We start from the raw sequence: 20,176 nt of genomic DNA on the forward strand, positions 1-20,176 counted from the left end.
GACACTCAGCCAACTGGTGCTTTCCCACCCAATGCTAGGCATGCGTTTATTACACAACAGCTACTTAAAGGCTAAAATGGGCAGCTGAACAAAAAGGTATGTGAATGTCATACAGGATGCCCCAAAGATCTGAGTGTATTTCAGCCCTTTACCTGCTTCCTTCCTGTTCAGTAGGGTTCTCAGAGAAGGCATTGCAAACACTTATGGCTCACATGTACAAAACAGTGGCTGGACAGAAACCAAACAGTACAGAGCCTATCATAGCTCATACTGAGGATTATTCCTACTATCAAATCTCAAAAACAAACAGAAGTCCATTTACTAAATGAGTAAAACATGCAGGAATTTCCTGTGCAGATAAACCAACTCCACTGAGTCATGATCATGTTGTGTTATCCATTTTCCCAGACCTGATTTTTTTTTCACCTCCCACAATACAAATGATAAAATATCCTATGCTGATTAGGCTCATTTCCAACCGTCTGTACCAGTGACATGACCACCTCCACAGCAGCTCAGCTGTAGGAAGAAAGTTGAACTGAGTGAAAGGCAGTCCAGAAATGTCACTGTTCCAGGAGTAGAGCATTCTAATCAACATAGGGAAGTCAGGTCCTAACACAAGGAAGAGCTACAAGCATAATAGACATTGCCAAGAGGGCATTTTTAAACAGCAACCAACTAGTTTACTTGTTAGTCTGGAACATCCACAAATGTAAAACATCTCAGGAAGAGAAAAAACAGTATCTCAAGCTCATGATGCAGAGAGCTTCAGCACTTTCCAGAAAAAGTTATATAACAAGATGAAATTTATGCTCACTTAAAGAATTCACAATTGTTAGTTTTTGTATTAATTATCAGTAGATATTTATGATTCACATTAGAGCTTGAGCTAATAATTTTAGGGACAAACAACTAAGAATTTACTCACTCAAAAGAAGCAGGTGTGGGTGGGAGGATGGGAAATAAAAAAATAAAAATGAAAGCAAAGAACACTAACCTTAATTTTAGAGGCATTCAGTGTCAAAAAAGAAATGGGGAGAACATTAACTCCACAGCCAGAACTCAATTTTATTTACTTAAAAATGTCAAGTCAAGAAAATCCTGCAGGTATTTGTGAAAAAAATGCCACAATGCCTAAAATATAAACATTCCCATTATTAAAAATGAAAAAAAAAAAAAAACAAAAGAAATACTAATTAAGTCGCTATGGCAAGAAAGAGTCTGGCAACTATGGAACTGCCTCTGTTAAAATGTTTATGGTTGTGTTTTACTTTAAGCAAAGTAGATATGCCAATGAAAATCTTAATTTTCAGATAAGTTGCTTTTTGAAGTCCACAGCCACCCACCAAAAACTATAAATAGAAAAAGTTGCTTTCATTCATTTGAAATAGTTTACAAAGAAATCAATGCACAATATCAGGAAACAAAGACAAACCGTGCTCTGTGTCCCTGAATTATCGTTCTGGTCTGACACTACACACAGATGGCATTTGCAGACTTCAACTTCCTCAGCCAGAGACGCTGCCAACAGTCGGTTTAGCATTAGAAACAAATGGACTACAGTCAGGGGGCAGCTGATAATTTCCCAGCAGATGAAGACTTAAGTTCTCAGGGCTGCAATCATTTATTAATAGCTAAAGGGGAGAGAGACAGAGACCCCGAGAGAGAACCCACCTCTTTTGTGTCCTACTGTGAATTCTGAAAGAAACAAACGCTCAGGCTTTTTATTTTTCTTCCTAAATAGTGATAGACTTTGTTCACCCTCATCAAAAAATCAAAATGTTTGGGTCAGTGAGGTATCTTAATGAGTAAAAGGCAACTTTCCGTGCAAACCTGATCACCTGAGTTCAAAAGTTCAAACCCCTGAACCCATAGTGGAAGCAGAGCAACCAACTGCCAAATGTTGTTTTCTGACCTCCACATGTAGGGCATGACATGAGCATGTGCACACACACACACACACACACACACACACACACACACACACATCATCATCATCATCATCATCATCATCATCATCATAAAACTTTAAATTAAAAAGTTTGTCAAATTCCTCAGAATGTAAAACTGCCAGTGAATCTACCTAAATTGCAATTAAATATTTGCAAAGCCTGCTATAGTATCTATATAAAAGTATCACAAAACTTTTAAATAAAGAATTGCAAAAATGCATGGCTTTAAGATAACAATGAAAGTAAACATAAAAACATAAAAAAAGCAATCATATACTAGCTGGTGACTCTTTGTATTTCCAAAGACTCTCTTTACAAATCAATCTTAAAATAATTTAAAATAAAATGACTATATATGTATGTGTGTTTATATATATATATATGTTTATGTGTATATATATATATATGAATTCTATTTACATTTCGGGCACGTTCTTGCAATAAAGAGGATAATGGCATTACCATTTAATTCAGCACATAAAGCTCTGTGGAGTGAAACTAGGTATACTTGGTATCAGGATAGAAACTGTAACCACTAAGATTTTCTCTGTGAAAATAACTCTTAGCCTCCCTCAACACATATAATGCCAACCAACAAGTGGACAAATTATTCTTAATGGTCAGTTAAACACACATCAAAATAAACTCCTGGCTTAGGGAACATACAGTGTAACTGAGAGGATAAAGCACGAACATATGTGACCGAGAACAGGCAGTGTTTACTGAGCCTTCACTAGAAATGGCTAGCTTAAGGCACTTAAAACAGTACATACCATTACTTGTATCCTCAACTCCACAGAGGCAGACACTGAAAAGTTGATTAATCTGCCTAGGGTCATTTAGCTAGTAAGTAGAATAAATACTCCAGTCTAGAAAGTCCACAACATAAAAAACAGTATCCATGCTGCCTCCACTATAAAATACAGCAGGGTGCTAAAAAGTGTGGGGTATTTTCTGTAGGAGGCTCAGTGGAAAGGTATAAAGGAGAGATGATATTGAAAAGAAAGTTGAGAACATCTGTTCTGTGTGGTAAAGAGGCATTTATGATTTTGATGACGGGGTGAGATTTAAAAGGAGGGTTGGTAATTGCATAGGAGAACCAGGAAGTTCCTAAGCAAGTGGTACTCAAGAACATCAAAGAAGGAAAGACTGCTACCACTGTGGACAGTTCAAAACAGAGCAAGGCCCACATGGAAGATTTGGTGAGAAAATGCACTTTAGCAATGACAAATAAATTCTGTTTCCTTATAATGTATACAAAGAAATGGGAGTTAAGACAAGACAGGGAAGTTAGGACCATATGGTGGCTAGCTTGGAACAAGCAGTCAAAGGGTTTATATTTAGCTCAAAAGGCAATAAGGAGCTTCTGAAAATGTTCTGAACAGGTGCTGGTCACCGAGGATCGTGGTCAACAAGCTAGCTCACACAACAAAATATGAATTCTCTAGTTCCCAAGCCAAGCTAATTTTAAGTCACAAAAAATAAAGAAAATGATGTCTCATAAGCAAGGAAACTGTTCAGAAGCGGCCCAAGGCGGCTTTCTAAAGTGACAGAAGTGCCATGTGTTTTACTTTGGGTGAGATCGACCATGTCAGCCATCTATCAACAAATAAGAAAGAAAACTCACCGCATAGAACAGGCCTGGGTGACGCAGTGGTTCTGAAGCACCCTACTATTGTACCCTTAATACAGTTCTTTATGTTGTAGTGACTACCAACCTAAAAATGATTTGTATTGGTACTTCATAACTTTAATTTTGCTACTGTTACAAATTATAATCTGATATGCAGATAATGCAGATATGAGGCAACCCCTTGAAAGGGTCATTTGATTCCCTCCCCACAGAGGGCTGTGACCCACAGGTTGAGAAATGCTGGCACACAGGAGGGAAAGTTTAGGAGAAAAGGTAAAGGTGACTATTACCAATACCCAGAAGACTAGTACCAGAAGACATGAGATAGGATAAAAAGAAAAACAAGAGAACCAGTTAACGTGTGTGTATGTGTGTGTGTGTGTGTGTGTGTGTGTGTGTGTGTGTGTGTACACTTCAGTTCAGAATGGATATGAAAGTATGCATGCATAAATTACAATTTCATCCCTACCACATGGCAGAGACCAAACCTAATGATTTTTTTTCAATCACATTGTGTTTAATGTTGGTGTTTCTATCCTTGTTATACTCTATTTCATATCAACTAAATGTACTGATGATATGACTACAAAATGTGTGTGTAACATGGAAAGTTTTAGCCATGCAGGAGATTTATCTACTTTACACATTATAACAATTCCACAAAGTTAACTATTATACCCATTTTTCAGATGAACAAACCAAAGCTAAGGAATAAGGTGCCCAAAGCAACATCATGAACCTAGGCCATCTTATTAGTTGACAAAAACCACGGCTTTCTTAACATTGTGCTCTATAAATATATATTTATATAATACAAATAAACTACCAAGGACCAACTCAGAAAAGGAATGGGAAGATCAGCCCAAATGAACCCAAAACATATTAAATACCTTCAGCTTGCAGGTTTCAAAAGACTGCATTAGTTACCTAGGCTTGATTTCTTATAGGACCACTACAAGAAGCTTCTAGAAGAGTGGAGAGTTTCATGTTAGTACTTTAGGAATTACATAACTGAATTCAGAGATTCATATTTGTCATATACCACTTCAGGCAATTCAACCTCTGTCAAATTAAAAAAAAAAATCATGAAACTTGCAGACTTTGAAAATTATTACAGGTAATGGCAAATAATTAGAAAAGGTTCTTAGAAATCTATTTTAATTTAATTTTTAAAGGTGACAAATGTTATGGTGACTCTGTTTCAAGGGAGGTTTTGCTTCAACTCTCCAGATCAGGAAGAATACAGATATATTAGAGTCTCCAGAAACCTGGTAACGCCAGAGGACAACAGAAAGGCTAAGGAGACCTCTTTTATTTATTTTTTATACTACATAGTACTTTTTCTAGGAGCATACAGTTGGTTTAGAGACGTGAGTTACTTCTACCCACGTATTCTCTTGTTAATGAATTTTTAAAAAAACCAGCTCTGTGCTCTAATGTTCGACCAAAGTCAAGGCATAAATGAAGAAACAAACAAACCATCTTCATGAAAGCACAGAAAGCACACAGCTCAGCTGATGAACATGCTTGCCACCAGGCCCGACCACCTGGTCTCAGCTCCAGGTCACAAAAGTTGTCGTCCTCTGACCACTACACACACCATGATAGGAACATGCCCATACCCATAAAATACATAAAGAAAACTCAGACACTGGGTGAAAAAAAAATGAGCAACCACTATGAGCAGACACTATGGGTAAAAGTGTACTCACAGTGGATCGCTGAACATATGGAAGCAAAACATTTAGAAGAAAACACAGAGGAAATATCTTTACAACCTAAGAGTAGACATACCTTTATACATAGCACATTAGAAATTGATAACTGGGCCTGGTCAAAAATTAAAATTTAACATAGTTCAGAAAATACAACAACAACAACAAAAAAAACCCCTACATACTACAAAACAGTATTGTTGGTATCTATTGCTAACAAAGGACTGTATTGAAATATATGAGTAACTCTCAAAACTCAGTAAGGATCTAATTTTTAAAATAAATTATTTAAATGCTTTTCATCAAAAGATGACATTCAAATGACCAAAAGTATGTGAAAAGCTGCTCAACATACTTAAGAGTGAGAAAAATGCAAACCAGCACCACAGCATGCCATCATACATTCACTAAATTGCATAAATTAAAAAGCTGACAATAGCAAATATTGGCAAGAATGCAGACAAAAATCAATTCAATCCACTGCTGTAAAAAAAAGATACAATGATAATTGGGAAACGGTTTGGCAGTTTCTCAAAACTGCATTTCCAGGTATACAACTGCTGGAAAAGAAAAACAAAAGCACAGGGTGTGGGGATGTAGCCTGATGCTAGAGCATTTGCTTAACACACAGCTCTGAAAAGTAAAATAGCCAAATAGCATTAAACTGTGGCTGAGAAATGAAACCGTGTCCACACAAGGAATTACCCCTGAGTATTTTATGGCTGCTTTAGTCACAAGAAGTAAAGACAGGAATAAGCTCAGCCCTGACAGACAGGTGAAGCAGCACATTTACTTCTGTTATCCAGCAATAAGAACTCTCAAGAGCTCCAACAACATGGCAGAACACGCTGAACAAAAGAATCGTACATTATATCGTTCCATTTGTATGAAATTGTAAACATGGGCGTTGGATGTGAAGCAGAGGGGAACTCTTTGGAGTGATAACAGCATGTTTAATCTTGGTTGTAATAACGCTGCCTACATGAATAAACACATTTTATCCAACTACACTCTGAAAGGGAATACTTCATTTGTAACATCAATCATGTTATTTTAAAAACTGATTTCCCAGGGATGGAAAGAAGGCTCAGCCGTCAAGAGCATTTGCTGCTCTTGCAGAGGACTTAGGCTCTGTTCCCAACACCCACAGGGCCTATAGCCACAACCACCTGTGACTCCAGTTTCCAGAAACCCAACACCCTGTTCTGGCCATTGGGTGCAACAGCAATAAACATGATGCAAACACATATTCAGGCAAAATACATATAAAATAATAATAAATAATGAATAATAAAGTGATTTCCCTTAAATATTCTGCATATTTGGGGTTGTTTGCTTGTTTTGTTGTTTGTTTTGAGACAAGGTTTCTCTGTGGAGCCCTGGCTGTCCTGGAGCTCACTCTGTAGACCAGGCTGGCCTTGAACTCACAGAGATCCTCCTGCCTCTGCCTCCCTGAGTGCCACCCGGCTTCTGCATATTTTATAAAACCAATTTAAGTAAGAACCATTTTTCCTTTGATTCATTGCACTGCCATAAAAAAATAAATTTCAACCACATGAGTGTAAATTATTTGTCTATGCTAATTTTGTTTTATAATGGCAGAAATAAATAACTAAAAAAGAGATAGTGTACAAGTCTAAAATATTAACTTTCTGAAACTTTATATAAAATGTTTCCAAATCCCTGAGGAATGCCTCGGTAGTCCAGAAACTACTTGTGGAAAATTCTATTTTCCAAATAAAGCCACTATTATAATTTCCATATTAAATACTTTTCTGCAATATGACCTTGCCACTCACACCCTCACCACAAAATGGCCTTTATTCCTCTACCTGTGACTCTGGCTCATCCTAGTGACTCATGTGGACCTATTATATATGAAAGTGACACCTAACTCCTTAGAAGCTAAAGCCTAAGAAACAGCACAGCCTCTACCTGGTCTCTCAGAATGCTCTGCCATGAGCCATTCCTTCCGAGAATCCAGCGGCATGCTGTATGAAGCTTCGGCCACGTGAAGAAGCTAAGCACAAGTATTTATACCCACAGCCCCAGCAAGCCCCCAGTCAACAGGTAGGAACCACAGCAATTCTGGACCTCTGACTCACATGAGCCTTAAAAACAGCTATGGAAATCTGGCCATAACAGCTCAAGAGACCTAAGAACGGGAGCCACAAGTGGGTCTTGCTTAATCCAGAAAACAGTGAAAATTAGCAAGGCACACTTATTTACGCTGCTGTGCATGGGTTACTAGACAGCTATAGGTAACTGAATAACATTATACTAAAGCCTACAAAGGTTCAGGTGAGAAATTGCAGGCTTCTGAGTGAGGCAAGGCTTGACCACCTTTGTGTTTTCCCCAGGCCAGACCCTAGCAAATGCCTTTCCTCCATCTCTGGTGTTCTGTAAGCAGCCAGGGTGCAGGGAGGAGCAGAATGTACAACAGTGAGGGCTGAGATGCCTCAGTCCACGGACATCCTCAACAGGCTTGCTGTTGATGCCCCAAATGTCTGTAAAGCCCCGAATCTCAAATACATGCTTAATTTTGATTCACAACAGGAATACAATTTTACTTTCATGATGTAAAGAAACTGATGGCTAGAGTAACTTCTCATTGCTGCTTAACCTTTAAAAATGGCAATTCAACTTAGACCTGGCACACTAAAGCCATCAGTATATGAGAAGTTATCGGCTCATTTCAGCTTCTCTAGCCATGAAACATCTGCACCTTGTAATTAATGGCTCTCAAGCTGGTGCTATTTTGTGTCACTTGGTCTTGCTCTAAAGGATGACAAGTAAGAGCTGTTCACTGACATACTTCTGACATACTAGAAATACATGAAAAACTCCTTAGCCTAAAATATGTTCTTAAAGCCAATATAATTCACATATCATTTTTCCAATAAGAGTCTTTAACCCACAGCAGATGCAGATGTTGAGAATAAGCAGTAACTAGTGAAATCTTAGCTTGGGTGGTGCCTACCACGCTCTATGGATGCATATAAACTGGAGGAACCTTCGCTCATAAGAGATCAATACTAACTGACTCACTAACCCACTGACACTGTTGAGAACCACAGTGTGACAGACACTTTATTTTACGTCGAAGAGTACACATCTGGGACACTGAGGATTCCTACATTTTCTTATATTGACTTAAATTACATATTAATGTAACTATGGCACTGATCTGAACATTTGCCCTGATAAAGTATTTTAAAAGGCGAACATTGCAACTTAATGTGCTTAAGCCATTTCTGCAAGACTGTTGTGATTGCTTAGTGATGCCTGCCATGGGAGAGACCACAGGGAGCCAATGCACAGGGTATTTCCCAAGCCAGGCCCAACTCATCCTGCTCTACGCAAACTCTTCCCTTCAAAGGTTTTCTCCATGAGACTTTCTGTCTCCCATCCAGTCTGAAGAGGTGATGGCTTCCTTTCTTTTGTTATTTTTTGCCACTCCCGGATAATAATGTACCGAGTTGCCCTTTTGAACTAGTGGATAAGCATGTACCTCCCTAGGGTACATGTCCAGATCCTAAAAAGACAGTTCTCCTAACACTAAGATTCCATTTCATAAGCCACAATTTAAATGCGCACAGCGAAACTCCGCTACTATGTGTTACAGACGCCATTTGAATGCAGCCAATTGAGAGCCCGCAACGTCTATACTGCACTCCTTATCTGTCCTGGCTGACATCTCTCCTTCATGTATTAAACTGCACAATCATTTTAAATTCACAATTACCTCTATGAGTTAAGACTACAAATGAAACATAGTGAAAATCTTACAATTTACTATTGCAGTACAGTAAGCATGACTTTTAACTAATACCAAGTGTGTATTTTCTAGGTAAAAACATAAAGGAAGGGGGGAGGGAGTTGGAGAGATGGCCCAGAGGTTAAGAGCACAGTCTGCTCTTCCAAAGGTCTTGAGTTCAATTCCCAGCAACCACATGGTGGCTAACAGCCACCTGCAATGATATCTGGTGCCCTCTTGTGGTGGGCAGGCACACACATGGGCAGAATACTGTATAAATAATTAAAAAAAATTTTTAAGTAAGCACCCAATTCATAGTCTGGTATCCCAAACAGTCCCATAATGAGTTAAAATAACTTATAACTTATATAACTGGATATTTTGAGTGCTTAAAAATACATATCCCCCCCCCAAAAAAAATACACATGCCCAGTGACTTTCCCAGCTCAGAATCCATAACAATTATTCTATTCACATCCTGTGTAATTCCATGGGAATTCTATGGGGAAAGTTCCATATATGGTAATTTTCCCCGATGGGTTTCCCACAGTTTAGACAGGATATGAATCTGGTCCATTGTAGCAGTGAAAACAACAAACCACTGGACACTTGTGTAATTTTGCTGCCCAAACTATAGCCTAACAGGGAGTCCAATACTGAGGTGAAGGTAAGAAGCCAATGGATATTTTTGTTCCCCCTTTGAACTAGTGGATAAACATGGATATATCCACAAAAGAAATTTTCTCCTGTCTTTGTTTAAGATATCCTCTTGGTTTTAAAAGTTACAATGTTAAGTATCAACAGAGAAGAGACTCAAAAGGAACTCTCACACCCCCACCCTCCTGTTAGAATGAAAGTAGGCAAAGTAAAGCAAGTCAGAAATACTCACAGGCCTTCCCTTCCCAAGCTGCATTGCGAGTTTGTCCCAACATAAATCCCATGAGCCAGAGTTGCTTTCTCGTACCTACATACCTTAGCTGTCTGTGGTGCTCTAATTATCCAAAGCAATGCAATAATAACTCGCTTTTACATCCAGGTTCGAAATGCATATTTGGGAGTTTAGTATGACCCCAAGTATACCCCTACACCCCTAGTGTTGCTTGGAGATGAAAGCATCTAAAATCCCATGTAGTTCAACACTAGCAGCCAGATTAATGTTGTAAGAAGGGAAAATTCATGTAAGAAGGTGTTCCTAAATTACCAAGTTACATATGGCAAATACTCAGAAAGGGGGAAATAAGGGTAGTACTAAAATGTCTAACATACTACCAGCAGAAAAACAGTTCCTAATAATAATAATAAACTGTTTATATTGAGAAATGGCCCATTTTAAAGGTGATTTGGAACAACTATACTCCCTGTTTGTATTTCAAGTTATCCACAGATGTCACAGTAAAACAACAGAACCAAAGTTCACCTTTACACATAGCCAGTTCTCAAGAAAGTGCACGCACTGTACACAAAGGAGTGTGTCTCCTGTCTCCTTTCCAGATGCACCTCATTCCAGCAGCTCTGTGTCCTAACAGTGCAGCTGTATTCATCTGACTGTCTCTCATACCACTGCTCACAATTTGAGAGAACAGCCTTGTTTCTGGTAACATGACACCATGTTTACTATTACTACTAAACTGTCCAGTCCCAACTTAGTGAACACATCTATAATGAAAGTAATGGCAACAGGTGAGCTTTGGTACCACCACCGACAAGTAACAACCAACATCTTTCTCATTGTCCCATCCAAGGTGATGCAGGCACATCAAAGAGTAACTCTGGACCTCCTGTCATCACCCCACTGCTGCTATGATCAGATGGATGAGTCACACACAAGTTACTATTTTGTTGGTATGCTGGTGTTTTCCTCCATGCCTCACAAATACCTTATTCTAGAATGTTCTCTTTCATAAATCTTTAACAGAATGTAGAAGGAGAGATTAGATGATGCTATTTGCCTTGGGGATATCCTATTTCTCAGCAGGTAAGGTACTAATCTAATAAGGCAGGTGCTTTGGGAGACACATTAACGTACCAAGGCACAATTCCCACCACTGTGTATCTTAAACGCTCCCTTTCATTGGCACCCTTGAGAAATGAAAATGTTAAATACAAGAGGAGGTGCAGAGCAGACTGAGCCCAGTCAATACTGACTGAATAATGTTCACTGCAGTAAAGTGTCAACTTTTTGGAGAACAGCGGCCTTATGAGAGAGGGTGTAACAAAAGGGCAGCACTACATTTCTCCTCACATAACAAAGAGACAGGCTGAACTAATTTTTCTCCTGTTATACGTTTGGTTTTGTTTTTTTACTTCACAAAAGCTGAAACTTTGTTTTACTCTTTAAAAGTTTCCAAAAAGATTTTTTTAATTTTTCAGAATTCAACTGATTTTTCTAAATAAACTTCATTAAATCAAGTACTCCAAATATTTAATGATTGCTTTACTCAATGAAACTTTATTGGGACCATTTTCTTCTTACATTTAAATTACCCTTACCTCCAAAATAAAATTGTATTTCTTGAAAGCAAATAAAAAATAAACGCATTTGTCTCGTTTTTAGATGTGAAAAATGCCAATAAAGAAATACTTTATTTGAATACATCCAGACGGTAACAGAGGGACAAAACACCTCAGGGCCATTATATCTCCTACTTTATCATGAGTCTCCTAATGCTACAGACAGCCTCATGTGAAAGTAGGACCTAAAGAGATGATGGCCAGTCTATATACCCACAGGGAACTGACATGTACTAGTCAGAAAGGTGGGAATAGGATTGTTAGAGAGGATGATGAAATGATGGTACTGGGCTGGGAATGGAAGAACGTTGGCCTCATATATAGAAATTTCCAGGCTGAATCACTTGCGCTATAAAAACAGACCCAAAACTAAAGTAAATAAACTGTGTCGGTCATTAATTAAATGTATTAATTATTTTTGCATTTAAGTCTTCAACTTTCAAGACATTTGCTCTTTCAGATAATTTTTGTCACTTAAAAAGGCTGGTGCTTTTTTAATGGGGGTTGTTTAGAAGGGAGTTATTTAAGATAAGCAATATCTTGGTGAGAGAGAGATATAATAATGTAGGACCAGGTCATTGCATACTTCTGATGTAAAATCGACTTAATTATATATCCAACAAGTTAAAAATGAGGATGTGCTTCCTTGTTTTATATAAAAACAACAAGAAAGCAAGAAAAAATGAGAAGAGCCACTAACAATGTGAGTTTGGGAAATCAGAATGGTGGTTATTACCTGGCAGGAAGGAGAAGTAACAATGAGTGGGAAGGCTGTAATTCTTCTTGAGGGAACAGAGGTGTTCTCTGCCTCTGTCCAGGTAGGGCTCGCCCAGCACCAGCAGGCACACGTGCTTAGAACCCACACTAAGACTTATGCACCACCCCTATGATACACCAATCATACACCTCAGTTTAAACAACAAGCAAGAGGACTGCTGAGAGCAGAAGAGAGTCTTCCCCAGGGAAGAGCACACCAATTGCTTGTCCAATACCAAACAGTCATCGCTGAAAACACAGAACCAAGTGACGGTACACAGATGGAGCATATTGTATTTAGGTATCAGCAATAGATATATCAATAAGCATACACACATATGCATGTTAACAACAATTAATGAAGAAGGAAGCCATAAATCTGAAAGAGAGCAGGAAAGGGTATGTACACAGGGAGAGCTGGAAGGAAGCAAAGGAAGGGGGAAATGCTGGAAGTTTATTGCAATCTAAAAATAAAAGGAAATAACTCTAAAGAAAATCTGATTCAAGGAAGGCACAGCGGCCAGAAACACAGTGCTTCTGAAGGAAGTGTCTCCCAGCCTTCCCAGGATCCACCACAGCCCTGCAAGCAAGGTAGACAAAGACCTCCTTGAGACAGGTCAGTCTAAAGTAAGGAAAACTTCAAAGAGTGCTACTTCCTGCATGTTCTCAATGTGGAGCATCTTCAAGCCCAGCCAACGCCACCCGAGGAGAAGCGATAAGGATGAAGGGCTGTAGCCACAGATAAAGCACACACTTAGCACAGAGCGCACAGTATCTCCTCATCTAAGAGGAGGCAGTCACTTCCAGTCCTAAATGCCCTAGAAGCATGAATACCTGTGTGTGTTTCTAGAGACAAGCAAGAGATAAAAATTAATCCCCAGCCAAAGCAAAAAGGTTCTCAGTAAAAGCAAAAGAAAAAAACAAAAAACAAAACAAAATTAAAAAAAAAACCTTCCATGACAATGTTCTGTTTCCTGAACAACATTCAGTTCTGTTCCACAACGGTAGCTATGGAGACCAAATGCAGTTTTCAAATATACCACATAACACATGGGTGAGACTATCAAAAGATAAGGCTTGGTGATTTAAAAAAAAAAAAAAAAAAGCTGTTTCTTCTTGGAAAAACAGGCCAGACAATGGGAGAGACCCTAGTACAGTGCCAACCATGGATTTCAACTGCCACTAACTGCATCCATTTTTCTTTAACACACAGTATAAATATTTCTGTCCTCATCTAGGTTCTTAAATCAATAAAAATCCCATTTCTGAAATCAGAAACTGGGAGATCTCTGCCACTGTTTCTTGGATGACAAGAATTCTAAATGTTCCTTTAAATGAATTTTAAAAGTTTCCAATGATTAAGAAACGCCATTGCCGTATGTTGAATGGACACCGAATCTCACTGTGAGTGTCTTGAACCTGATTAGAAACTATGGTAGTATCAGAGATGAGCGGTTTCCACAGTAACAAAGTGAACCTTTATAACACCCGGCGAAGAGACAAAAGAACTCAGGGTTATTAGCTCTCTTCAAATGCTGTTCTTCTACAATAAGCAGCAGCTACTCCACAGTCACATGGAAGACTGCGACCAGAAAGTTAAGGTCACATTACAAATCCATCAGAAATAGGTTTCCTCCATGTCCTACCTTAACCCGGCCCCCTTCCCCCTTGCAAAGCCAGGCCAGTAGGTCAAATCTCTCAAAATCCTTAACTGTCACCTTTGCTTACTGAAGATGACAAAATGTTCTGCAAAGCCGGTACAAGCTCACTGACGAGCTATGTTACTTTATATCAAACATTAAATAGTTCTCAGATAGGTTGGCTACCACCAGTTTTTAAATACCTTATTTAGTGTGTCCACAACTGCTATCCAGCCCAGGCCACTGTGCAGGGCCTGCTCTGCACCAAAGCAATTTCACTGTAGAAGTTTAAAACAGATATAATGCTGCTGTTCTGTGATGTTAGCCAACACACCAAAACTGAAGCCATTGCACAAAAAAAAAAAATAAATAAAAAACACTGTCTCCAAGTACAAAGTATGTATTGTTCTTAAATCTACATGGAGCATCTACAGATGTGCTTCTGTAAAAATATGGAAGAAGATATGTAAAGGCACTTTTATCTCTCCTTAGATGAAACATGTAAGCCCTTATCTCATATTCCTCTAGCATCTATTTTAGGGTTTAAGGACATTAGGAGCCTCTGACAACGGATCAGTGACAGGCCTGATCCCATCAATTAACACGGTCTGGGAGGCTGCCTGGATCCTGCCTTCTTACCTCCTCCCTCTTGGAGGCCTGGTTTTGACCACATTGACATCCCTGGCTTTAAGAATGAATAATCCACTTCAGAGAAGTCTCTTACCCAAGACCAGCTCCTCTACAATTAGAGGCAAAAGCAAATATTATTAACCTAAGGCAAAATGATATGAACTCAAGCTAGTGACTCCATGACGGCATACAGATTCTATAGAACAGAGAAGTAGGATCCATTTACTTACAGGAAGATTCAGTACCAAACATGGCTGGCTCCAGAAGCTGCTTTTTTTTTTTTTTTTTTTTTTTTTTTTTTTTTTTTTTTTTTAATTAGAAAAAAGGTAAGAAAGGGAAAAAGGAAGTAAGAAAACGTAAGATGTGCATGTGCTCCTGAGAGTGAAGAGATGAGCCGGCTACACAGCAGGGGTCATGAAGCCAGACAATGCAGTCCGAGCTAGGTCCAGCTGCCAGATTCTTCTGAGAGCTTCAGCTTTCTCTCGAGAGTGGAAAGCAAGGTCTGTCTGCTGCACCACCCCAAATCGAAGAGCTGATTTTCAAAATCCACCAGGCAAAGAAAGGCTGACGCGGCTCTCGTGAGATGCAGTGAGGCCGGGCTAGGTAGCGCAGGGCAGGTCTGGGAGCAGCAGCACAGATACTGCAATCCTCAGCCCTGCTGTAGCTGTAAGACAATAGCAGGGCTTATGCATACGCCAGATGACGTCAGGGACACTGCACAGACTGACTGCGCTGCTTGAACCAGAGGCTCCAGGGTTTCAAGGGAACAGCGCGATTCAAAAGGGAATTCCTTTGTCACAAAATTCACAAGACCAAGAACCACAAGCACATTCCCCCTCCTGAAGTGCTCTTGATCCTGTGATGCCACTCAGCAAGAGATCTCAAAGAAATTTAAATGCCGGCCTTCTACCAGCTAACCACAAAGATATGCGGATCAGGGCTCCGGGCTGTATTATAGCAAATAAAGCCTTGCAAGGGAATTAACAAGTATCAGAAATGAGAAAAATAATCTACATTTAAAAGTAACTACAACAGAGTTCAAGATTATTATCTCTAAATTATAGTGGGTTGACATCAATGATTGTACATTTAATTGCAAATAGATAAGAAGATCTATGCTACATATGTTTGCAGTATTTGCATGCATGTGAATTTATCAGCAAAACAGTGGTTGGCACACAGCCTCAAATAGTAGAGGTTACATTTTTACTTATTGGCAAACATTATTCAAATATGAAAACCACAGATTTGTGTACACACATTTCTCCTTCTTATTCCTGACTTATTTTAAAATTTACTTTTTGTAAAGTTCTGCCACTCTGGCTTACTGAGGCTGTGTTCACAAACCTGTGTGCACTTGTGGATGAACAGGTATTTGTGATTAACAAATTTTTTCTTAAGCCACTGAAACAAAATAATTGAAAATAATAGCAATATGCTTCTTGACTCACTGAGCAAATAAAAGTCTTCCTGCATTATCTTATTCTTCTAAATCTAGTTTTAAAATACATATATCAAAAGTATATGGACTTTCTTTAGAGTGCCTACTTATCACAAGATTAGAAGGAAGTTTGTTACAGTGTTTCAAAAATTCTGAAATGTATAAAAAGGGTATTGTGTACATAACACCACACTTTAAAAATCCTGTTCAAGAGGAAGCTCCACAGTTCAAGACACCCCTCTACCTGATCTCAATATGTATGTATACCTTACTCAATGTTTATAAGGAAAGTCAATATAGATGCAGCTTTTAAACGTCAAATTTATGACAGAAATGTGGAAGTGCAAATTACTATCCAAAAGTGGCATTAGCAGTTCCTCTGGTTATTAGATGTAGACTTGCCTCATCACCATAGCTGTTTGCATAATAGTTCATTATATTCACAATACTACTTATTCAAGGTAAATTGGCATAGCACACAGAAAATGCTGAACCATTATGAAGATTGAGCGTGAGCAAAGCTGGTGTTGCACAAATAAATATCAACATATAATGTTTCTTTGCTTACTGTGTGTCAGGCAGTACTTAATATAATTAATATAATAAATATAAAATAATTAAGACTTCTGCACCTACTCATTCACTTAATCTCCATACTGACTCCATGAGAAGATACCACTGATTCCTACATTGGAAAGTTAGTCTGAGAAGACTCAAACCCAGGAGGTCTGCTTCCAAAGCAAGGCTGTTGACCTGTTACCATAAGACCTCTTGAAAATTGAACAAATAACTGCCAAAATTATATAGCATTTTCAAAGCTCAAATGAAATAAAGGGAAAAGAAATGAGTAGAAAAACGTGGATAGAGATGCTTTTTAAAAGTCGCCAAAGAAAACTTAAAAAGTGTAGAAGTGGTAAAACTTTCACTATCAATTAAATTATAAACATATAAAAATGTCTCCATTCAAAAAAAAAAAAATCTTTCAAGCCAACAGCCAAGGAAGAATATTAATAATATTGAGATGTTTCCGCAGCAAGGGGGATACACCACTTAAAGTGGTGGAACCGTAACACTAAAGGTTATCTTAAGTGCGTTAGTTACTCATGTGTTTGGTTGGTTGATTGATTGATTGATTGATTGATACTTACTTGTACCATGGGAAAGATCTACTTTGAACTGTGTACAAGATGCTGAATATGAAGTCACTGAAGTAAAGGTGGATACAGCCTTAAAAAAATTAGAGAAGATAGAAAAGAAAGCAATCCCCTGGGGATGAGAAACTTTCCAACAAAGGCCATGATGGTTTCTATGCAGTAACGACTTCACCACTCCATGTCTCAGCTCATAGATGAGCTCACTGCACACGTCACAGATAGACGTCTCTTTCTTGCCTCAGGTTATAACAATAAGGTTAAAGGTTACAATATTTTTCAAGACATCAGGGTTTTTTTTTGGGGGGGGGGGTATTGTTTTGTTTTGGTTTTGTTTTTGTTTTTTAAGATAACCTTAGAGGCACCAGTCTGTTAAAAGCACGAGGCATCTAACATGTCACAGCAGTGGACAGGATCCCCACACCACCTGATTCATGTGACCTGGAGGCCGGAGGTCGTTTCTAAACACTTTACAAAGTTTGAGTTGCTCGTCACTGAGTACTCCTCACTGACAAAAATTATTTCAGAAGCTTCTCTTGCTCTAATTATCTCCCCAAGTATGTTAAGAGATTAAATGCAAATTTTAACATTTTTCCTAAGGAAAATGTAATGAAAGAAAATGAAAAAAAAACTAAAATTTATTTGAAGTTCCTAAATATTCTACTCCCCCTGTCAAAAAAAAAAAAAAAAAGGTCACAGATTTCAAAACCAACGTAGTCATTGAATTCATTTTGTCTAATTATTAATGCCTAGGACTTTTCCCTTCTGCTCATAACTACAGTTTTGTGAAATTCAGAATAAAATTAGCAATGAGGGCCAGAGAGACGACCAGTCAGTAAGAGCATTTTCTGCACAAGCCTTAGGGCCTGAGTGGGTTCACTCTTAGATGTCACATACCAGTGCAAAGAGAGAACCAAACTTGACATCTGACTTCCACATGCACACCACGGCACATGTGCCCACACACACATATAGCACAAATACATGCAATAGTAACAATAATAAATATGTTTACCCATTTTTAATCAGATGTCTGATTTATAAATGAATTAAACTTAACAATGAAAGAATATACCAATATTCCAGATAATTTATTGTTCAAAATAATCATAAGGGGCTCAGGGGATAGCTCAATAGTTAGGGCAAACTGGTGAGCTGCTATTCATATTAGGAGGTTCTGGATTCGATTCAGAGGCCCTCCCTCAGTGAACACATTGGCTAGTGACTAAAGAAGCGTCCTATGTCAACCTTGGGCCTCCACATGCACATGCATGCACATACAGGCAAAAATTAGCATGCACATGTCAAACATACACAGAAAAGAAGAAATTATTATAAAATTTGAAACGTACTGATAAATGTAACAATAACATCTTTTTAATTTAATTTTCCTATTTATTTACCGCTGTGTGTGTGAGAGCACATGATGGAGGGGCACAAGCTACCGTGCATAAGGGAAGGTCAGAGGGCCTTTGTAGACGTGGTAATCTCCCACCATGGGACTGCCAGTGAATGAGATCTGGAAGCACTTTTAAGAAATGCCCATGCCCCTCTGTCCCACTTTCCTGTTAAGTGAAGACTTTCATGGGACATGCCCCTTGGGCTAGTTTGCAGATATAAGTGAGTATATACCATTTGACTCTTTCTGCTTCTGGGTTAACTCACCCATTATGATCATTTCTAGTTCAATCCATTTGTCCACAAATTTTGGGAATTCCTTGTTTTTAATAGCTGAGTAGTATTCCATGGTGTAAATGTACCACAGTTTCTTTATCCATTCTTCTACTGATGGACACTTAGGCTGTTTCCAGGTTCTGGCTATTATGAATAAGGCTGCTATGAACATGGTTGAGCATATGTCCTTGTTGTGTGGTGGAGCATCTTCTAGGTGTATTCCAAGGAGTGGAATAGCTGGGTCTTGAGGAAGCCCTATTCCCAGTTTTCTGAGATTTCCAGATAGATTTCCAAAGTGGTTGTACTAGTTTGTGGATGCTAGGTGAGAGAAGCAAAGGAGAATGGGGAACTAGAAGGATCCAGAGGGTCCTAGAAACCTACAAATAGAACATTATGATGGGAAGATCTGGGCCCAAAGGTCCTGCTCATACTATGGCTCCAGCCAAGGACAATACGTGCAGTAAGCTTCGAACCCCTACCCAGATCTACCCAATGGACAGGACATTCTCCACAGCTGAGTGGAGAGTGGGGACTGACTTTCACACGAACTCTGGTGCCCCATATTTGACTATGTCCCCTGGATGGGGAGACCTGGTGGCACTCAGAGGAAGCATAGCAGGCTACCAAGAAGAGACTTGATACCCTATGAGCATATACAGGGGGACGAGGTCCCCCTGAGTTACAGTCATAGGAGAGGGGAGTAAGGAGAAAATGGGAGGGAGGGAGGAATGGAAGGATACAAGGGAGGGAATAACAATTGAGATGTAAAATGAATAAATTAATAAAATATGTTTTAAAAAAAGAAATGTCCATGCATGCACTCGCTTGGCTCTTCCCTCGGAGCCCACTGCTTTATTCTATGGGCACCTTTCTCTGTAGTGCTTATTCCAGTCCTAGTGAATGGACCAAGAAACAGACATGCAGCATGTGCCATGGTGGTACATATTCTGAAGACGATAGATAGAAAGGAGCCAGAGGAAATGGGGTGAATTTCCAGGTGAGTCCTAAAAACGTGGCATTTTAACAGAGATCTGAAAAGGAAAAGGTGAAGCTATATGGATCGCACGGACACCAAGTGGAAAGCTGTGGCAAAAGTCCAGAAGAAACAGGAATGTTTGTGGTCCCTTCATTTTTTTAATAGTAAATCTATTATTAAATGGGTTTTCTATGGGAAGCTATCCCTTTGGGGTGTTTTGTGATGTAGTAGGAGAGGGGTCACACTGAACTGTGCTGACAGCACAAGGCAGCCTCCACTACTACATGAAATAATCAACTGCCCAGGAACTGAAAACAAGAGCTGCTCTCCTCATAGGTAG

At 39.0% G+C, this 20,176-nt stretch overlaps 1 protein-coding gene across 7 annotated transcripts in view; it reads right to left on the bottom strand.

Annotated features, from left to right (window-relative positions):
- St7 (suppression of tumorigenicity 7) overlaps positions 1-20,176 on the bottom strand; it is a 236,349-nt gene that overhangs the window by 164,670 nt on the left and 51,503 nt on the right. Inside the window, exon 1 of one of the 7 annotated variants that reach the window (XM_051151891.1) lies at positions 14,825-14,865. The exons of 5 other annotated variants lie outside the window; for them this stretch is intronic. In XM_051151891.1, coding sequence (XP_051007848.1) covers positions 14,825-14,846 — 22 coding nt within the window. In that variant the 5' untranslated portion in view covers positions 14,847-14,865. Of the gene's footprint in view, positions 1-5,064; positions 5,139-14,824; positions 14,866-20,176 lie in introns of those variants that run through there. One more of the 7 variants, XM_051151894.1, reaches the window with a different exon arrangement.

This window comes from Acomys russatus, chromosome 10, assembly GCF_903995435.1.
Source record: "Acomys russatus chromosome 10, mAcoRus1.1, whole genome shotgun sequence".
Taxonomy (NCBI): Eukaryota; Metazoa; Chordata; class Mammalia; order Rodentia; family Muridae; genus Acomys; species Acomys russatus.